This window comes from Dermacentor albipictus, chromosome 2 (genome assembly GCF_038994185.2).
Source record: "Dermacentor albipictus isolate Rhodes 1998 colony chromosome 2, USDA_Dalb.pri_finalv2, whole genome shotgun sequence".
In the NCBI taxonomy this organism is placed as follows: domain Eukaryota; kingdom Metazoa; phylum Arthropoda; class Arachnida; order Ixodida; family Ixodidae; genus Dermacentor; species Dermacentor albipictus.
Genome location: NC_091822.1, coordinates 205,005,638 through 205,026,070, shown reverse-complemented (window position 1 = coordinate 205,026,070; position 20,433 = coordinate 205,005,638). Strand labels below are relative to the sequence as shown.

Below are 20,433 nucleotides of genomic sequence, written 5' to 3'. Positions count from 1 at the left end.
CGTCACCAGGTGTCGTCCTCTGTTGCGTCTTTCTTTGTGGCGGACCAAGCGTCTTCTCGGCGCCGCAAAAGTGACCAAGGGTAAACACACCGCTCAGTCTGCCTTCTGCTGGCAGCACCCCACTGAATGGCTCCGTGCCTCGCACAGCTGGGCCCAAGACTCTCCAGGGGGGCGGCGTGCACCCGTCGCCACAGCACCGCCAAGCGAGGGCGACTCGCAGTCACCCAAGGCGCGTCCTTCCTCTAAATGCGTAACGAATGAAACGGTGTCCTACTTGCAGATTTTGCGCGTTTCACGCTGTCGTACCAGTGGTGTAGTCCTGCAGTTTTCGTCTACCACGCACGAGACTGTTCTCTCCATTTCGGGAGCGCAATACCGGCACGTATCGCCGGTCAATAAACGCGCAAGAAGGAATAGCGCAGCCGGAAATCATCCACCAGCGGCGCTGCCTCGGCGCTCGCAGCAGAGCCCGTCAGTCACGTTGTCGGGGCGCACTTTGGTCGATACGACGTCCGCTGTCGAGCCTCGATGATAGCGAGGGCGAGGAGGAAGGGCGCATAGCGAGCGCGTGGCTGTTCCGCTCAATTTACCAAAAAGCAACGCCACCCCCCCCCCCCCCCCCCCCCCGCCATGGGTGGCGCCGGGAGCGCAGCGCCAAGGTCCGTGCGGAGCAGCAAAACAAAGGCGAGCGACTCGAACAGCTGGCAACGCGGGGGCCTCGGCCGCGAGCTCCCGTGAAATCGAAACACGGAAGAGCGTCGTCGAACTGCGGCCGGCAAGCACCTGCAGAGCACGATTCCTCGGATGAGCCGAGGGGTTCACGACGCGTCAACCGCATAGGTCGAAGAGCAAGCGGGCTGACGGCCGTCGCGCTGTGCGAGACCGAAAGAGAGAGCGACACTCGCGATGGTTCGGCCGGCAACTCTCGGACGTGCGAGTGCGAAATAATTTCGACGTGGCCTTTTAAGTACGCCGATCTCCAAGATCGGGTAAAACAGGCACGTGGGAGACTCTTGAAACCAGTGAGCACAAAAGAAACGTGCAGATCCAACGCGCATGTTGGAATCTTTATGAGACGAAACTTCAGTCAAGCTGTTAATTAAATGATATTCAAGTAACGGCGATGCGTTTACTTTGATCCTACGCAATGTGTATGTACATCCCCAACAAAGATCACGCATTTAATATCACACATATTTTTTCTTCTGCTTTCTTTTTGTTTATGAAATCGACACACACCGCTAACAAGTTACGCCGACATGCAAACACTAAGTGAAGCAGATGTCAAAGCAGCGATGTCACGCGTACGACGTCGCGACGCTTTGCGAGGCAAGAACAGCGACGGCGCGTGGCGCAATGCAGAGGGAGAAGCGCGACGCAGGTCTGGCTGCATTTTCATAAGGATTCGCCACCTCTCCTGTCGTTGCTTACCCATTCTGGAGGATCGTACGAGTAAGGGCACAGTGGCACACACCGAATGGCGAAGCGAAAGGAAATCAATGATAAAAGCCGTTGACTATAGAGTGTGCCATACCATAAAAAGGCCGGCGTGCTTTAGAGATGCCTATGAGCCTGCGCTACATATTCAGATTTTATGTAGGAATTTATTTTACTTAGAGGTGCGCTTACTGACACTACTCTGTCGATCATCATGCAAGGGTTACACTATATATGTGGGCCAAGAGCAAGTACCAGCGGAAAACGTGTTTGCTACAGGTATACTTGCTATCGGCGCACCAATTCGCATATGTAGTAAATCCCCAGACACGTTCGCCGATACCGACCCAGCAGCGTCGCGAACCCAAGATATAGGGTGCGTGTATGCAAACGCAGCTTTCCTTTAGAGCTACGCACTGGCGGTGTTAAAGCTGAATGAGTGTGGAGCTACGTTTTAGATGTGCAACTCCCGGCACACACAGCCGCGAGAAGACACGTCAAGTTTCTCACGGGTTTAACCGTTGTCTTTTATTACTCCTACAGGTAAAAAGCAACAGCTCGTTTCCTTTGCGCTCACCTTATCTTAATGGTCGATTGGCTTCTCATGGAATTGTGACTGAAAGTCGAGCGACGAACAGGAAAACCATCCCGACACACGCATGCACAAGATACAAGACGTACACGTGAAGAATGCTGGACTAGTAACTGAACTGGCAATGCATTTCAGCTGTCAACCAGCAAATTAGCGCAGCTGCGCTTGCTTAAGCTGAAACCCTAACAAGCTTAGCAAAAGTTAATACATTGCTTTTTCATCAGCGTGGATTTTCCATGTCCGTTACTCTCATGTTGACACGGTCAACCAATACAGCAATCAAACTTTATTGAAAAATAAAATCTGAGAAAGAACGCACTATCGACTGTTTAATTAATCAGGGGCCGTATTAAGGAAATCGTTATTACACTAGAATTGTTCTTAAAGTGCGGCTGCCAGCCATTCGTCATGCTGGAAATATCATTAGTGGAGGCGGCCCGTCAATAGCAAACAGCACTTACGAACGAACGAAAAGCTTTGTGAATGCGGTCCGAGGACCCGTATTGGACAGAAGCTCTTGCGCTATAGCTTTAAGTTTGTAAGAGACAAAAACCAGCCAATAATGACAGTGAACACATAGCTGGAGGCGGTTGACCAATCAGAAAATTGTACAGCGCTCCCTGAAGTCTGCATAATAAGCGGCGGACGTTCCTATTTCCTTGATGATTCCTGGTCCCTCTTGAAATTATCACCAGCCGACAATGAAATCTGCCCCACTGCTTTGTTATGGCGAAGCCACTAGGCTGTCTGGGCACCCGGACTACTGCGCGGAACCATCCTCGCAGTTCGGTGTGCCGGCTGCGCGGTCAATTACGCGGACTGTGCGTGCAGGAAGCTGTAGCTCAAGCATGTCGTACGAAACGGTGGCAAGGACGCAGCCATAATTGGATTCTGTTCTGCCAGCCGCTCTAAACCTCTTCAATATGGCAAAGAATTGATTCGAGTCATTTCTTCTTTTTTTTCATTCCGCAGAAAAGGTCGGTTATTAATCCCGGAAATAAATTTTTAGCCCATACCTCTGCGCGGCGAGGCAGAAGATCAGACGAAAGTGCGCGCTTCGACGCAACGAACCGCAGGCACATGGTTATTGGACAAGGGCATCAACCCCTGAGCTCACGCGCACGTTGGCATGGCGCGGGCCGGTTGCGTTCAGTGCGCCAAACATTCAAAGACTAGCACGCAACAAGGATATCTGGCGTGGTTTTGGAAGCAGATACGGGGCATGAACCAGGACAGTTCTCTATGTCGTTTTTGATTTGTAAAAAAGTCGGATTCTGTCTTCCTTGACAAGTGGCGCCCGTCGAGGCTGGCTCCCAGAAAAACAGACGGCGGAGGTGCAGCACACCTCTTGATGTCAAAGTGTTGCACAAGTTCGAAGAAATGGTGCGGATGTTTTTACTCACAAATTGTGGTCAATCGAATGTTCACACGATTTATTTTAGTGCGTCTTGAATGCAGCTGTGCCACACTGACGTTGCAGGTAACGTCCTCCCAGTACTATCACAGGTAGGGGCGACTCCAGGTAGAGACGGCTATAGGAAGCCTAATCTTCGGCTTCCGAACCAGACAGCTGAAGAATATTTACAGCTGCTGCAGCAGTTGTGTGTGAGAACTAGCTGCAATTCTGCACGGAGGGATCGGCGCACGTAGATGTTAACAGCTGTACAGTTGCATTCTGCGTACTTGGTGTGTCACGACGTTGCCGGCGGGATCGCTTAGTTTCGTCTACTACTGTTGCTGCAGTCGGCATCGATCTGCGAAAACTGTGGACTCACACTGCGCAAAATGTGGCGGTAATACCAAACTCAAAGTCAGCGCCACGACGACTATATCGTACCCTGCCTCGTATTCATAAAAGTTTATAAAACGATATCTGACGTTGATTGAAAACCTTGGAAGCATGGATTGCAATGTGAAATTCAGCTCAGTTCACGCCTGAAGTGAAATTAATCAGAAAGCTGGGCCACGATTTTGTAGCAATTGCCTTTCCCTCAAGAGAGAGAGAGAGAGAGAGAGAGGCAAAGGAAAGACAGGAAGGTTAACCAGAGCTTATCTCCAGTTGGCTACCCTGTAGCGGAGGAGGGGCAAAGGGATGCAATAGGTGAGAGAGAAAATTATGAAGAAAAAAAAACGGAAAAAAAAGAAAAGAAACACAACATAGCACTGTTTCTGCGGGCACTGTATATATAGCCACTGGGTAGCACTGGATATAGGCCACTCACATAGAAGGTGCGCGATTCCCTCGATTCTACGTCTCTCTTATCGTCCACCGTTCACGGCCGGCTGATCTCATTGACAACGCAGGCGGAGCCTCGCTCTGGCCGCTGACGAAGCACGAAAAGTGCAAGACGGAACAGCGCCGCGAAAGGCATCGTGGTGCCGTTGCCTTGCGAGTGCAGCCCTATCACGTGCCCAAAACCTGAGAGCCAGAAGAACCCGCCGCACAAAAGACGATGCCGTTCGCGGTCATTTTCGGAGGCTCCACGAAATTGCGCATTATCCCTGCGCGGTCTTCCGGCAAAGGGCAACCCTCCTGTATCCAGGTGCGGGTGTGCCTTAGCACAATGGTGCCGTGGAAATGGTGGTCTTAAAATCACAAGTTTCACGTACGGCCGTGCTATTATCCCTATATGCTGAAAATGTCCACCACCCCACAGACGCTACATCGGACGAGCCCTATCGTATCTCTTGCGTGAAACAGCGCTGGCGTTGTTCGCAATTATCGTCACGTTTATTGTTCTCGCTGCACGGTCACTTTTCGGACATCCCGTGTAGAACTGGCTTCACTGGCATACAGACATGCCTGTTTAAGACTGGACTGATCCACGACCCATCTTTGTAATTTAAGTGTTGACATTTGTAAGATGATGGGACACTGGTTGCGTACGCAGACTGAAAAGGAAAGAGAGGTGACGTGGTAGACAGGCGGTCCTCCAACCATGGGCCTCGAACTTCCCGGAAGGGCCCGCAGCTCCCGATTACCTTCCTCTGCGACAGTGAGTTGATAAGCGCTGGTTGAAACCGCCATGCGAATAGCGCTATAAGATATACGGTCCGGCGGAACAATCGGAGCTCAAGAACGCCAGGCTGCAACACTCCCCAGTTGCTGCGACACCGCCACCAACAAGACGATCCACCTTCATTCGGTTCATCATACTCGGTACATCCGGACCCTTTGTTTTCACGTTTCCCTTTTTGCGGCAGCAACAAGAATGAGCAAAACGTTTTCTTTTAAATTTTGTATTTGAGATGCCTCGCCTCTCTCTAGCTATCGGGCATAAACTTAGTGGTGCCTAAGTTGAACGGCCCTGACACTCGCACATTCTTTTGCGTGCGTTGTTTTGTTAAATTGCCTCTTTCTCTCCCCTACTCTCCCTCTCTGTCTGCGCGTCCTTTCCTTCTTCACATTTCTGTCTCCCATTTCCCATTTCCCCAGTGTAGGGCAGCAAACTGAATATTATCACTACGGGTAACCTTCCCCGCCTTTCGCATCTCATTTCTCTCTCAGTGGCCAGGAGCGCTTTCACCAGCTGCTTTCAGACACCGGGGCGTGGCGAGCATTCGTGCGGGCTCTGATGCTCGTTGAGACGTCAGACGCTGCTCTTGTCGCCAGAGCGTCTTCTCTGGCATGCTGTGTGTGCTTTCGGTGACGGCCAGTGCTGTTCGGCGAATCCATTTAGAACGACGCTCGAGGCTTCGTTTGCCAGTCGGTTCCGGTCGTACGGTCGAAGAGCAAGCTTCACCCGGCAAGGAGCCGCACAAATCCTATAGCCTGCGATCCGCTCTGTCCTGCGCATGATGGATAATCACGCTACTAAGTGGATTACAGAACTTCCTGCGCTCGCTTTTTTTTTTCTTTCGGTTTTTGCTTTGAAGCGGCCTGATTCTCGTCTGCGCTGCGAGAGAGAGCGACGCTGCGGAGGAGGAGGAGTGGAGTTGACGCCTGCGCTCTCCTTTCCCCCCTCGGCTGACGGAAAAATGAAACGCAAACTGGTCAACTATACTCAATCACGAAACACGATTTGAAAGGCTATACTACTGCAGGAGCCAAAAAAGAAAAATGAACTCGAAGCAAGATAATAATAATAATAATAATAATAATAATAATAATAATAATAATAATAATAATAAAACGCTCAATCAATAAATCAACCAATCGATCAATCAATGAAGTCTTTATTATAGTGCCTGGGAACGGCTGCGGAGCCTTCGTAAATTACTGGTGCTATGAAGAAGTAAAAAGGAGGTCGAAATGTACGGAGAAGACAAATGTGGTAAACAAAAACAATGTAAGATTGAGGAACAAATATGGAAACAGAATACGAGGAGGCGGTGTAAAAGGGAGGTAATCGTACATAATCATATATCTACGCAAAACGCAGGAAATGAACTCTGTAATATGGCAATACATGCAGAATACTTATTACATGGTTATTTTTTATTTTTATTTCAGTTGAACCATAGTACAGTCTCTAATGCAACAAGGCCGGGTAGAAAACGTGGAATGTTGGTTGGCATACTGTTGCGCCACGGAGAGAGAGAGAGAGATGCATAGGAAGGCAGGCAGGTTAACCAGAGGCAATTCCGGTTGGCTACCCTGCACGGGGCAAGGGTGAAGAGGGACAAAAATAGAAAGAGAGCAGAAGGGGGAGATAGAAATAGAGACGCGCACGAACAAACCCGCGTACATGACAGAGCGGCATTGGGGCGGCGTTTTTAAGTCTACCGTGAAGCCCCGTAGACCGCACGAACCTTAAAGGGACACTAAAGTGAAAAATGATTTTTTTCTGCATCAGTAAATTACCGCTATACAACACCAAAAACATCCCTCTTACAACGATAAGACGTTTGGTAAGCCAGAAAAAGTGCAAGAACGAAATACGGGTGGCGACGCCTACTTGAGTTCCCGCACCTGGGGGCTGTGACGTCTTGGATTTTGATGGCATCTTCTAGGGCCTACTAATTATATATAGCGGTACAGATTGACTACATTGTGTTCTAAAGGAACCCAATATTAAACATGCCAAGTTTCGGGAACCTTTATTCAGCCAACGAGCCCCAAAAGGAATTTTTTCGATGAGCTAGCCCAACTTGGCAGAAAAACCTCTTGCGCTTGACTTCTCGGCAAGAGAACATCCCAACGAATCCTGAAGCTCGACGTATAATTCCTGCAGGTGACTCGCCAATGGCGTATGCCGTATTTATGAGCGAGACACCTTGTGAATGTGGTACCAGACGGACAGCCGTCCAACACGCGCTGCTACGCGCGTAAGGCAAAACACCGCTCGCGCGCCTGACGTGCGGGAAACTCGCGCGCTGCGACGCTGCGGGCGTCGGCACGGTTAGGGCGGGCGTACACATTCTACGCGTTGACGATGCGAAGCTCACTTGCCGCGCAGCGCATTGCGCAACGCTGTAGCTGCCTCGAGGGCGCGCCCCGCACGGCAAGGACGCTGTGCCGGCGGCGCGAGCACACCAGGGGCGCCCACGGCAGCGCCGTGGGTGACGACGCGCTCGCCAGGGGGAGGCGCACCCTGCGCATCGGCGTGGGGCGACACGGAATTGCCGCTTCTTCGGGTGTTTGGAGCGCTGTAGGAACCGTGCCACTGCTCGCGGAATAGGAGGCCTGCAGACACGGGAAAGGGGCACTTGAGCAACGCGACGGAAACCAAACGTATCTGCCCAACACGCGATGGTCACGTCAGAGCACGCGGTTGGTTTTAGTGCTCCCGTTTTGCAGGGAAAGCCACGGCAGGCCAACCGAACAAGTGCCAATCGATTGAACCCTACCAAACATTGTGGGCCAGTAGGCCGAGTCTCGGGGGTCACGTGTCGGGCCGATGCTGTGAGCGAAGCGAGTGGCTTCACGGAGAATTCGCTCGCCAATGAGGCTGGCATCCCTCCTTTCCTTCCCCCCTGCCTAAAATATTCTTCTTGAATGAGAACGGATTGTCATTGACTGGGTGCCTGCGCTAATATATTCTTCTTTATCAACTCCTTGCAGCGAACCGAAAGGCTCGTCGTGTCAACCAATCGGTAACGAGAGCCTGCTCCAAAGTAGGGAGGAGCCCATGGTCACTACACTTCCGCGACGTTCCCATTCAGTCAGTGACGCGAGCAGGGAAGCTAACAGTCGTGGCTCCTCCATGCAGACAAAGCTGGTTCAGACTTCCGGTTGGTCGCAACAAGTTGGTATTCGCTGTCACGACGGCCAGATTGTATATACTTGACCACCGTTCTAATGGTTCTGTCAATGCGGGCCTTGACTTGATATAACGAGCGCAATATTAGCCGAACTGACCACGGCCAAAGAGAAATAGTTCACGCGGAAGAAAGACTACAGATATGGCGCGATGAGCATGCGTAAAATCTTTAGGCTATTCTGTTCTCTCATATTTCGGCCTCCACAGCGCGGAAAACGGAGGAACGCGACCTCCGACAGGCTGCCGCACTGCGATTTGGGAAAGAAATTCCCCGTAGAGCTTACGAGGAAACTTAAGCCCTGTTAAGAACGGCCAGCTGCAGTGCAAGTTTGCCAGCCATTTACGCCAGCGGTGGCAACCTCATCTTGGAACGCCGCCGCCAACTTCTAGCCACGGCGTGACTAAGTCGACTTTGTGTCGGGAACAATGCGCGCATCCTCCACTCTCCGTCGTTTCGGCTAGGATGCGTTTGACGAAGCAGGCTTAGTGCTGAAACCGCCACCGTCACCCTCTAGCCTCATCGCCGTTGTGACTGAAGGAGTTCGACGAAGCAGGCTTTGTGCGCAACACGACAACGCCTCCCTGTTCTGCTATGAGTGGGGGAGTTGCCGCGGGAACGCCGACGAAGGCCCCTCCCCACGCGCCGACCAAGACGCAGGACAATGGCTACCCGGGCGTGCTACTCGGTTCCCCTCCGAGTTCTACGAAATTCGTATGGTGTCGGTTTCGAACCGTGAACGCGTGTGGGTGTGCATGTGTGTGTGTAAATCGTCCCGCGGAGAGGCGGCTGGTTTACGATGGCTAAACGAACGTTCGCGTCACCTTGTATCGCGGGAGGACCGAGTGTATAAAACTGCTGTTGTGCGGATGCTCGACACACGTTTCTTAAGCAGTCATGTTGGGCTGAGACACTCTCTCAAGCAGTCGTGTTAAACTGACGTACTTTCTCTCGCAGTCATGCTAGGCTGATGAACTGCATGTAAATACTGTAAATAAACCCATATTGCTCGTTCTCGATGAGAAGCAGTCCTTCCCTTCATCAACGTCCTCAGCGTGGATAAGTTGGACGACGGCATGGGCCAACTACCTTCGAATTCATGCTGGACTCGAATCTTGACAACGGATCACGAGCGATGGGATTGAGCACCCAATACTGACAACCCGTGGGTGCTCCTATCTATAAATAAATGCAAAAAGGATCATTTGTTTTTCTCGGCAACCACGGCACGAAATTTGACGAAGTTTGTTGCATTTAAAAAAAAAGCTTAAAATCTATTGACTGTTGGTTTCAAATTTGTGATGTAGGTCGTCAATTTTTTATTAAAAATTTGCAAAAATTGAAAACTTTCAGAAAACGAAACGATCAAGTTTACAACTCCGTAACTCTGCAAGGAAATATGATAGCACCATTCTGCTAATTGCATCTGATAGCACATCTAAATCTGGCAAAATTGACACGTTACACAGGAATCTGAAAAAATTTAGTAATATTGAAATGCAGCTTTTGGAGAGCCCTTGTACACGACGTAACAAATTCGCGTAAGATATAAATTGACATACTGAATTCGTCCGCTTTGAGAGGACCTAATGGAAGCCGTTTACAGAACCGTGACATCTGTTCTTGATGCAGAGCTATTAATTTATAAACTTTGTACGTCTATATTTTTCGAACTTGCGAAATCTTTAAAATTCTTTTATCGAGATTCCACTTCCAACAGTCGCTAGAATTGAACTTTCTCTCTCACTTACAACAAATTTCATTGTAATCAGTCAAGGAGTTATCTCAGAAAAGCGTTTTTGCGTTTTACATGTATTTGAATAGGTCGCATCGGAGTTCGGCCCGAGGCACAGCTCTCTCTTAAGGGTACACCGTTAAACAAATGTACATCTTTTGCGGTGTGTATTTGCGACACAACAATAATCGTCATCTGTCTTGCATGCGTTTCCTTTCTTGAAAAGGCAGCATTCGCTACTTTCCTGTCGAGAATGCTCTGTCTTGCCGATGTCGCGCATGCCGTTCGTGACTTGGAAGTGCCGGGTTCGCCGCGTTAAAGAAGGGAAATGCGGGCAAGACAGATGACGATTATTGTTTGGGGACCGAATACAACCCAAAAGGCGTAAACTTTTCTCTTTTTTTTTTTGAGTGAGTCCTGCGCACAGCCGTCCAGCGGAGGCATTGCTCGGGTTGGACGCCGCGTTCTTCTGCGGTCGAGCACGGCTGCCGGGTTCGCGCTCGCGGTGCCGAACGCGCGAGAGTTCACCGAGCGAATCGACTGGCCCACCACGACGCGCTCCGGGAGCCACGTCTGAGCGAAGCGAGCACGACTCGGTCGAGTGGCCGCTGCATTCGGAGCGAGGCGGCGGCGCTGGTCGAGGACGCACGGCTCTCGAGGAGCCAATGTAAGGTCCCAGAGCTCGCCGCGCATAAGTAACAAGCGCAACGATTTCGCTTCGAACCGCGAGCACAGAATTTGGCCCGTAAATCACCCAAGGTGACATGAAGGCGGAGTGAAGATCCAAGCAGGCGCTTTGCTATTCAGACCGAGCGAACAGGGCCTTGCGTTCCGCATGTTCGTTCGGTCTGGCGCAGGTCTAACCCGGGACCGGCGCGGGGTGCCGCTTCCTTCCCGGCAGGTGGCGCACACATGTGCAGGGAACGGAAATAGACGGGCCGCGAGGCTGTCCTCTCGGAGTTGTTGGCGCGAGGGCAGTATGCTCGACCGGAGTGGAACGGCAGAGAGCGAAATGAGGAGACCACATTCTATCACATTTCAATGCCTTATCAGCAGGTCCGAGAAGAAGGAGTTATAGAGGGGGGGGGGGTGGGGGGGGGTTGAACGGTGCCTGTGAGTGACTATTCACAAGCGTGGCGTAGAAATAGGTATTCAGAACGTCGCAGTAGTCGTGTAGAGATAAATTAGCACGTTTTTAAGGCCTGCAGTGCAATGACTATACATAGCGAAGCTATCGAACTTCTCCGCGAACGTGTCACCACGTCGCTCTCCGTACACTCTCGTTCTTGCGATACGGTCTGCTCGCGCCGCTGCGTACAGCCTGCAGCCATTACGTACCTTCATTAAATATTCCAGGTTTTGTATCGGGAATGACGCACGTGCCATGCCTGGTGCAGCGATTCATCGTGCTCGCCTAGATTAGATATGCGCCTTGGTTGCCACACCCCTTGCGGCTATAAAAGCACTGTACGTTCAGCAATAAAGAGCATTTGGTCGCTGGCCACCTCGACTGATACATGGTGTCAGAAGTGGGGTAGCTCACGCCGATGGAAACACAATGGAGCAACTGCTGAAGCTTCCTGAACCACTACTGTTGTCTGGGAATATCGCCAAGAACTGGGAATTGTTCCAGCAGAAATTCGAGCTTTTTCTGGACGCAACGGAATCGCCAAAAGAGCCCCGAACCGCGGCCGCCAAAACAGCACTGCTGCTCAGCACTGCCGGAGACGACGCATTGGAGGTATTTAACAACTTCCTTTTTCTTGGGGACGAGAACAAGCAAGATTATGCTACCGTTGTTAAGAAATTCAAGGAGTACTGCCAAGAACAACAGAATGAAGTCTATGAGCGGTACATATTCCGATCCAGAGTGCAAGGCGAAGGGGAGTCATTCGAGCATTTCTTGCGGGACCTCAGAAAACAAGCAAGAAGCTGCAATTTTTCGGAAATAGCTGATTCCTTAATCAGCGACCAAATTGGTGTCTATTTTCTAGCTATTTTCAACCCAGCCAGAGAAACTAAAATCGTGGCAGATGCATCAAAGAATGGTTTGGGGGCTGCACTTTTACAGCGCCACGGTGAAAACTGGCGGCCAGTCGCTTATGCCTCGCGTGTAATGGCCAACTCGGAGCAGAGGTACTCGCAGATTGAAAAGGAAGCATTGGGGATAACGTTCGGCTGTGAAAAATTTCATCACTTCGTATACGGACGTAAAACTGTTATCGAGACTGACCACCGTCGACTGCTTGGTGTTGCAGCGAAAGGAATCAGTGATATGCCACCCAGGCTTCAACGTTTTTTCTTGAGGCTAATGGCTTATGATTTTGAACTGCAGTATGTACCAGGAAAGAAATTCTTTCTCGCAGACATGCTATCAAGGGCTCCAGGGACAGCGACTAAGGACTACTCCGACGACACGGAAGATGTGGAGGTCCACGCGGTTGCAGTCATGTCAACCTTGGTAAGCGCTAGAACACTGGCCCGTCTGGCCAAAGCAACGGCGAATGATCAGGACTTGCAGTCAGTGATGCGCTACATTAATGGCCACGGTGACATTGTGGGTATAATGAAGCCATTCGCGTCCGAGCTCTCATTGATTAAAGGCATTGTATTTAAAGGCAGCAAAGTTGTAGTCCCGAAGCCAATGCGAAAGGAAGTTCTCGAACGTATTCATGAGGGACACATGGGCTTGAACAAGTGCCAAGCAAGAGCCAGGGGCCTAGTGTTCTGGCCAGGGCTGAACTCTGATATCAAAAACCTGTTGCAGAGTTGTGCAGTTTGCCGCAAATATACGTACAAACAGCAAAGTGAGCCTTTTATGATCAGACCTACACCGGCCCATGCATGGTACCGCGTGGGCGTTGACATTTTTCAGTACGGAGGCAGCTCGTACCTGTCCGTTTTTGATGCCCATTCGAACTTCCCGGAAGTGGAGAAGCTGACTCGTACAACATCCAGTGCCGTAATTGAGAAGTTGAGCGCCATCTTTTCAAGATACGGCATTCCAATGGAAGTCCACACGGACAATGGGCCGCAGTTTTCGTCTTATGAATTTGCTCTTTTTGCATCCAGGTACGACTTCAGCCACGTCACGTCGAGCCCCGAGTTCCCGCGATCGAATGGACTCGCTGAGAAGGGGGTTCAGATTGTGAAAAGAATCCTAAAGAAAACTGAAGAAACAAAACAAGACTTCTGGCTGGGGTTGCTCAACTACAGATCCACTCCGCTCGAAGATGGCCGCTCCCCTGGTGAACTCTTGCAGGGCAGGAGGCTTCGCACTCCACTCCCAGACTTCAGGCAGCAGCCAAGCATACCAGTATTCAAGCGAGCCCAGGCAGACACTCGGGGGAGAACATTACCACCTCTCAATACCGGCGATGTCGTGAGAGTACAGGAAAAGACATGGAATCGCCGAGCTCAAGTTACCGAAGCAGTTGCACCGAGGTCTTATCGAGTAGTTACCGAGGACAACAGAGTGCTACGTCGCAACCGACAGCATCTGCTTCCAACTGGTGAGCTGTTCCAGCAAGAAGCCCTCGAATGTGACGACCGGGAGAGCGAACGAGCGTGTGAAGCACTGCAACCCACGACACCAGCTGCAACTGGAGACTCGCCTGTGAGCTCCGAGAACATTCCGCAGGCGCCGCCGCCCGTGACTACGACTGGACCGACTGTGAGCTCAACGGCTCCGCAGGCTCTTACATTGCGCCGATCTACCAGAGATAGGAGACCACCGCAGCGGCTGCGGTACGACCGCAATTTCAACCAAGTACTTGGCATCTATTCTCCACAGGAGGGAAGATGTATCGGGAATGACGCACGTGCCATGCCTGGTGCAGCGATTCATCGTGCTCGCCTAGATTAGATATGCGCCTTGGTTGCCACACCCCTTGCGGCTATAAAAGCACTGTACGTTCAGCAATAAAGAGCATTTGGTCGCTGGCCACCTCGACTGATACAGGTTTTATCGAACAATTCTGTATGCGCACATCGAGCCTTAGAGGCATTTAACTGTTCTGTAGAAAACTCCACTCAAAATATTTTTCCTCCCCCCTATTACAACAAGTTAATTTCACATCTTTGTAAGACTTTACAGCGAGTATTTTGCCAATATTTCCTGCCTTGTGTATTTAAGCTATACATTTGATATTCCCCACACGGGTGCCGTGCTATGACCCCGGTCTCATTCCATTATCATACTCATTTCTCTTGTTATCGACGAGAAAGCTGTTCTCGCAGGCGCCTCTTCTTTCCAGCACGTTATTTTTTTTCCAATTTTTTACACAGCCATCTTGCAGGCGCGATGCCCACCAGCCGGTAGCGACTCCTTCCTTCGCCGATTTGGCGGTATGGTCGACAGAAATATTAGCAGGTGCTGATTGATACCTCTTAGCGATTGTTCAAACCAAACTTTCCTGTTGTGTGACGCTCGTTTTTAGGGAGAAGTATACGGAAACGGTTTATGAACTTGTTTACAAAGTTTCTACGGCCGATAAAACTACTACCCTTACTTCGTATAGCTACCGACTAATTTGCTATCGCCATCGGTGCTTCACCTTTCGGGCGAAACTGCGACTTCTTTTCGCATTCCTTTCCTCTCACCTATAGCACCCCTTTTCCCCTCCCATGGCATCCAACCACAGATAATCTCTGGTTAGCTTCCCTCTTTCTCGTGCCTCTCTAGGATGGCCTCGTCCCTCGAGGACACTTACTGCAATCGTCATTAATGGGCCTAAATTGAAGTACGCCGGCCAGCATACGCCTCACAGAAGTGTTCTTCATCAGCTTCGACGCTTAGAGGACAGTTGGGCGCCATTAACGGCGGGTGTACGCCGTGCGGTGCTTCTATAAGAAATTGCGCCAGAAACGAGAGCACACATCCACAAAACACAATAGAATAACCGCGTGGGTAGATAGAGAACCGGTGGAACCACGACAAAGACAAAACCACGTTTGTCAAAACCAGTTGCCAGTCACTTAAAAAAAAGAAAATGTGGTTTAGTTTATTGTTATCCAAATGAAAAAAAAAATCTAATGTCGGGACCCTTGGCCGTCCGGACTGAGTCGGGCCGCGGTACCTTTACTTAAAGGTAGCGACTGTCCCGCTAAATTCGGAAGGTTGGCAACCCTGAAAGAACCTTCTAGAATGGCTTCAACCTGCAAAGACCTGCTCAGTCGCGCTAGACGAACTGGACAAGCACACATACGGGAAACAACATCCTCGGAAAACTCGCCTACACGAACATCAGCGCGAGCCGTTATGGAGGAATTGTCGCGTTACTTAAACCGTACTTTGTGACAAATTGTGACTTTACACTGTGTGACAAAGAATATTTATTTATTTATTCATTATAAACACCTACAGCGCCCGAGTTGGGCATTATCGTAGGGGGGTTAATTACAAACATGAAGGTCAAAGATTGAACTTCGCGGAAAGCACTATCATATCAGTTATCGCATTAAAAATACAATCATCGTAATTAGAGAGAAATACAACACATCCAATACCAGAAACATCCAATTATAAAATTTGTTACACAATGCATACAACGGCACACTGGAAATATTGTCTAAAACAGATTCATGTAAAGTTCTCTGTGGCAGATGAAAAACTGGGTGCAAACACTATCTCATCCGGGAGCGAATTCAATTCTGCAATTGTTCGCGGAAAGAATGAAAACTTAAATACATTAATACGAGCTTGGTAGGCCCTTATGTTCTTGGAATTATCGCGTCTCTTAGACTGATAATGACGTGATTTCAAATATATGTTTTTATCGATTCCTGTGTTACCGCGGTTAATGTTGTCTAAAAGCTTTAACCTAATTTTTCTGCGTGTGGACATCAACTTCCACTCCAGATATTGCCTGATTCGCGAACCTCTAATTTTCTAGTCACAGATGCCCATGACGAATCTTGTATCCCTTTTCTGAACACGCTCTAACTTATATTCAAGAACTTTTGTGAAGGGGCCCCATGCTGCGCAAGCGTATTCTAACACCGGCCTAATGTTTGTATGATATAAAGCTTCCTTGAAAGGTTTGGGCGCATACTTGAAGTTCCTCTGGAAAAGGTGCAAAAGGCGGCATGCTTCAGCGCTTGTTATGCCAATGTGGAATGTCCAATCTAATGCCGCAGTTAAAGTGACGCCCAGGTATTTGACTTCGTCAACGCATTGCACTAAAACATTATTTAGATAGTATGAACTAGATGTATTTTTCTTTTTGTTCGTAAAATGAACATGATAACATTTTGCTACGTTCCAATCCATGTTCCATTTAGCACACCAGGAACAAATTTAAATATATATATATTAGTATAATATTTTTTTTCTTCAAGAATGAATTGGTGCGACGTTGACACTGTGTAACACTATGTAACGCTTTCGTAGACTGCATGGCAGCGCCAACAGGAAGAGTTAAGTACTGTGTGTGTGTGTGTGTGTGTGTGTGTGTGTGTGTGTGTGTGTGTGTGTGTGTGCGTGTGTGCGTGCGTGCGTGCGTGTGTGCGTGTGCGTGTGCGTGCGTGCGGTGCGGCAGTGTGGGCGCCGTAGCTTGAAAGCAGGAGAGATGCAGGAAAGTCAATGTCAATTCACTTGCTGCTGCCGCGATTCCTCACTCCAGCATTTTTCACAGCGAGTTTCCGCGCGCTTGTTAATTTAGTTCAAACACGTTGGCGGGCTAGTTGGTTTGAATCCATGATAGACTGTGTATGCGCGACTGGACGAGAACTTAGAAAGAAAGAGACACGCAGAGACAGCGCTTTCTCTCTGTGTCTGTTTCCTTCTATGTCCTCGTTCAGTCGCGCTTGCACATCATATCACTGTTAATTTAGTTAGTAAGCGAATGTTTACAAGTTCATACGGCCCATAAATAATCTACTATCCTTACTTCGCATAGCTACCGACTCGTTTGCTATCGCAGTCGGTGCGATCGCCTTTCGGGCGAAACTTCTTTTCCTGTTCGCATTCCTTTCCTCTCACCCACAGCACCCCTTTCCCCCTCCCACCGCACAGTGTATACAACCATAGATAATCTCTGGTTAACCTCCCTCTTTCTTTTGCTAGAATGGCCTCGTCCCTCGAAGACACGTACTGCAATCGTCACATTAGTGACGATTGCAGTAAGTGTCTAAATTGGGGCCGCCCACTTTAAAGGAGTACGCGCCGGCCAACATATACTTCACAAAAGTAATCTCCACGAGCTTCGTTGCTTATATAGTCGGACGCCATTAGAGGGTGCACGCGCACACCGTGCGGTCGTACTGCACGAGAGCCTTGCTTAAATATCAGTGTTTTGCTTGCACCGTCGCTTTGTATTTGTGCGGGGAAGAGCACTTCTTCGGGCGTCAAAACGTAGCCGGCGCCTCCTTCGTGCGCCGACATCCCCTTCGTAATCACAGAGAGAGAGAAAAGAAACGGAATGAAAAGCGACGGTCGGCCGAGGACACTCGACTGAAAGCAGCGGCGCGGAAGCGGCCGGTTGGCCTTGGCCGGCCTCCCACGCCGGAATGCGCCGAGCGCGTGCGACGCGCCGCACCACGGGAGCGGCTGCGTTGGCCACCTCGGCGATTTCGCACCCGCGTCACATGACGTGGCCACATTTCATTTAATAATATAATAATTATAATATTTGGGGTTTTACGTGCCAAAACCACTTTCTGATTATGAGGCACGCCGTAGTGGAGGAGTCCGGAAATTTTGACCACCTGGGGTTCTTTAACGTGCTGCTAAATCTAAGTACACGGGTGTTTTCGCATTTCGCCCCCATCGAAATGCGGCCGCCGTGGCCGGGATTCGATCCCGCGACCTCGTGCTCAGCAGCCCAACACCATAGCCACTGAGCAACCACGGCGGGTCACATTTCATTTCATGTTCATTTTATTTATTTAGCCTAAGGGCGCAGAATCGGGCATTACATGGTGGGGCCCGACAAGAACGAGAAACTTCAAAACGGGGTAATAAGTATCAAGAACAACACACAAATAAAGAACGTAATGTTTATTGAGGAGATGCAGCGGGGTCAACTGCGGGGCTTTTCTTTCGAAGAACCCGTATCCATGGGTTTACTTCGTAGCAATTGCTGGGATTGGGTGGATGTCTCATGTTCCCTTAATTAACAGTTACTTCTGCCAACCAAGTGGACTAAGTTGCCTATATTGCGCCGGTGGCTATATGATCGTGATGCCGCGATGGTCGTTGCATCGTATACCCTCCTATCCGATTCTCGCGGGCGCTGGAGCCAGGTGACACGCGTATGAAGTTCCCGGTACTTCGACAGCAGAAGACTGCAGGCGGAGGCCGTTCGATCGGAAAAGCGAGTCTCCCACGATGGTTGATTTCCGAGCGCCACCTCCTCGTTCCTCTTGAAGCTCGTACTGGACGTCCCATATGTGAGTCGCCAGGCCGCCTGTAACCAAACAAGGCCCGCTCTTTCCTGGCGCACATGTAGTGTCCGGCGACGCTGCATCGAATTTCGCCGTGGCAGCGTCGTCACGACTAGGCACTCGTCCGAATGGTTATAAAAGCACGCAGGGTTGCGCAAACGGTGTCGCCGTCCATTTCTGTCCTCCAGCTGGCACAACGCGCTGCCGTGAGCGAGCATTTCTCGCCCGTCTTTCACCCCGGTTCGCACGAATTGAATCATTCGTAGAAACCGCGCAACCGCGGTTCTACCGTCGTCGTCGTCATGCGGCTGTCGTGAGAGACACGCGCCTTCGCGTTATTGATTACAGTTCAATGTACTGGCATCGTACAAGCAAATACTGGATTTCCACAAACACATCGGTCAGCCTGGCAACGCTTTGCGGAACCTCAAACAGTGCTGCACAGCCAGCTGCCTGCGAAAGGCTTCGAATAACGTCGATTCCCACAGCGCGTGGGATCTGCACAATTATTATTATTATTATTATTATTATTATTATTATTATTATTATTATTATTATTATTATTATTATTATTATTATTATTATTATTATTATTGCGATATCATATGTATGGAAAGTCCAGGTGAACGCGTGCAAGGACGAGCCGGCGGGCGCGGGTGAATCTCGCGTGCGCGAGCGAGAGGAACGCGGTCGGGATGCGCGCTCCAAGAAAAGTTTACACCCTTTGGAGTGTATATTTGCCACTCAACAATAATCGTCATCTGTCTTACCCGCAATTCCTTTCTTGAAAACGCTGCGCTCGTTACTTTCCTGTCGGGAATGCTACGTCATGCTGATAACGCGCATGCCATTCGTTACTGGAAAGTGCCGGGCTCGCCGCGTTATAGAAAGGAAATGCGGACATGACAGATGACGATTATCGTTGTGTGGCAAATATACACCCCAAGGGGTGCAGCGGTTTTTAGAGAGTGGCGCGCGAGGCAGGGAAGTGAGACGAGGGAGGCGTTCTTCTCCGGCGGCTGCCAGGGTGCCTCGATGTCCTGGCTGCGTTTCTACCAGGAAGCTCGCCTTCGTGTTTAAGCGTTCGCAGCCAGCGTTTCCCGGTAAACGTTATATAAGCTGCAGTTGCCGGGAAGCGTCAGAAGCAGTAAGGGGTCTTTGAATGTTATCGCGTTCCACTCTTAAGCGGAAGCATTAGCTCGGGTGCTCCTATCTAAGTAGATGTAAAAAGAGAATTCATTTTCCTCGGTAAACACTGCACCATATTTGGCGAGGCCTCTTGCATTTAAGAGAACTTAAAATGTAGTGACTGTTTGTTTCGAATTTTTCATTTACATTGCCAATGTTTCGTTAAAGCTTGGCAAAAATTGAAATTTTTCAGGAAGCAACACTATGAAGTTTACAACTCTGTAACTCAGCAATGAAAAATTATATCACAATCCTGTGAATTGCATCTAATAGTACATCGGAAGCGCACAAAATTGATGTGTTGTACACGAAATTCAAGAAATTTAGTAATACGAAAATACAGCTTTTGCAGAGCCCTTGTACACAGCATAACAAATTCACGTAAAATATAAAATGACATATTGAGTTTGTCCGCTTTCAATGATCTAATGGGTGCCGTTTAAATAACCGCGATATCTGTTCCTGATGCAGAGCTATTAAGTTGTAAACTTTGTGCTTCTATTTTTTTTTCACACTTTCAAATTTTTGAAAATCTTTCTAACAAACTTCAGCCCTTCAGGCTTCACACAATCGCTAGAATTTAGCTTTGTCTCTCAAATGCAACAAATTTAATTAAAATCGGTCCAGGAGTTATCTCAGAGAAACGTTCTTGCGCTTTAACTTTATTTGTACAGGCAAGGTCGGAGTTGAGCCCGAGCTAAAGCTTCCTTTATTTTTTTAATGAAAATAAAAGAAAAAGACGTAGTCACCTTATAATTGTGACGGCTACTCGATTTCGCACAGCGGAAACAACAATATACAGGGAAATATGTTAGAAAATGGAAAGAGATCACGTCAAATTGTCAAAATCTACAGCATACAGTCCTATATGCATCCATCAACATACTCTTAAAGG

The 20,433-nt window shown here is 49.4% G+C and overlaps 3 protein-coding genes across 10 annotated transcripts in view; 2 read left to right on the top strand and 1 right to left on the bottom strand.

Annotated features, from left to right (window-relative positions):
* LOC135903397 (RNA-binding protein Musashi homolog Rbp6-like) overlaps positions 1-20,433 on the bottom strand; it is a 1,054,134-nt gene that overhangs the window by 938,262 nt on the left and 95,439 nt on the right. The window lies entirely within an intron of this gene.
* LOC135903398 (uncharacterized) overlaps positions 1-20,433 on the top strand; it is a 267,763-nt gene that overhangs the window by 232,379 nt on the left and 14,951 nt on the right. The gene's annotated exons all lie outside the window — the stretch shown is intronic.
* Positions 11,460-13,910, top strand: LOC135903446 (uncharacterized). 2 transcript variants are annotated; one of them, XM_065433772.1, is made up of 3 exons: positions 11,460-11,706; positions 12,332-12,426; positions 13,038-13,910. In XM_065433772.1, exons 1-3 carry the CDS (start codon positions 11,524-11,526, stop codon positions 13,828-13,830), a joined length of 1,071 nt encoding a protein of 356 aa, XP_065289844.1. In that variant the 5' UTR covers positions 11,460-11,523; the 3' UTR covers positions 13,831-13,910. The 2 variants fall into 2 exon arrangements, with proteins under 2 accessions (XP_065289844.1, XP_065289843.1); XM_065433771.1 differs by having other exon boundaries at positions 12,332-13,910.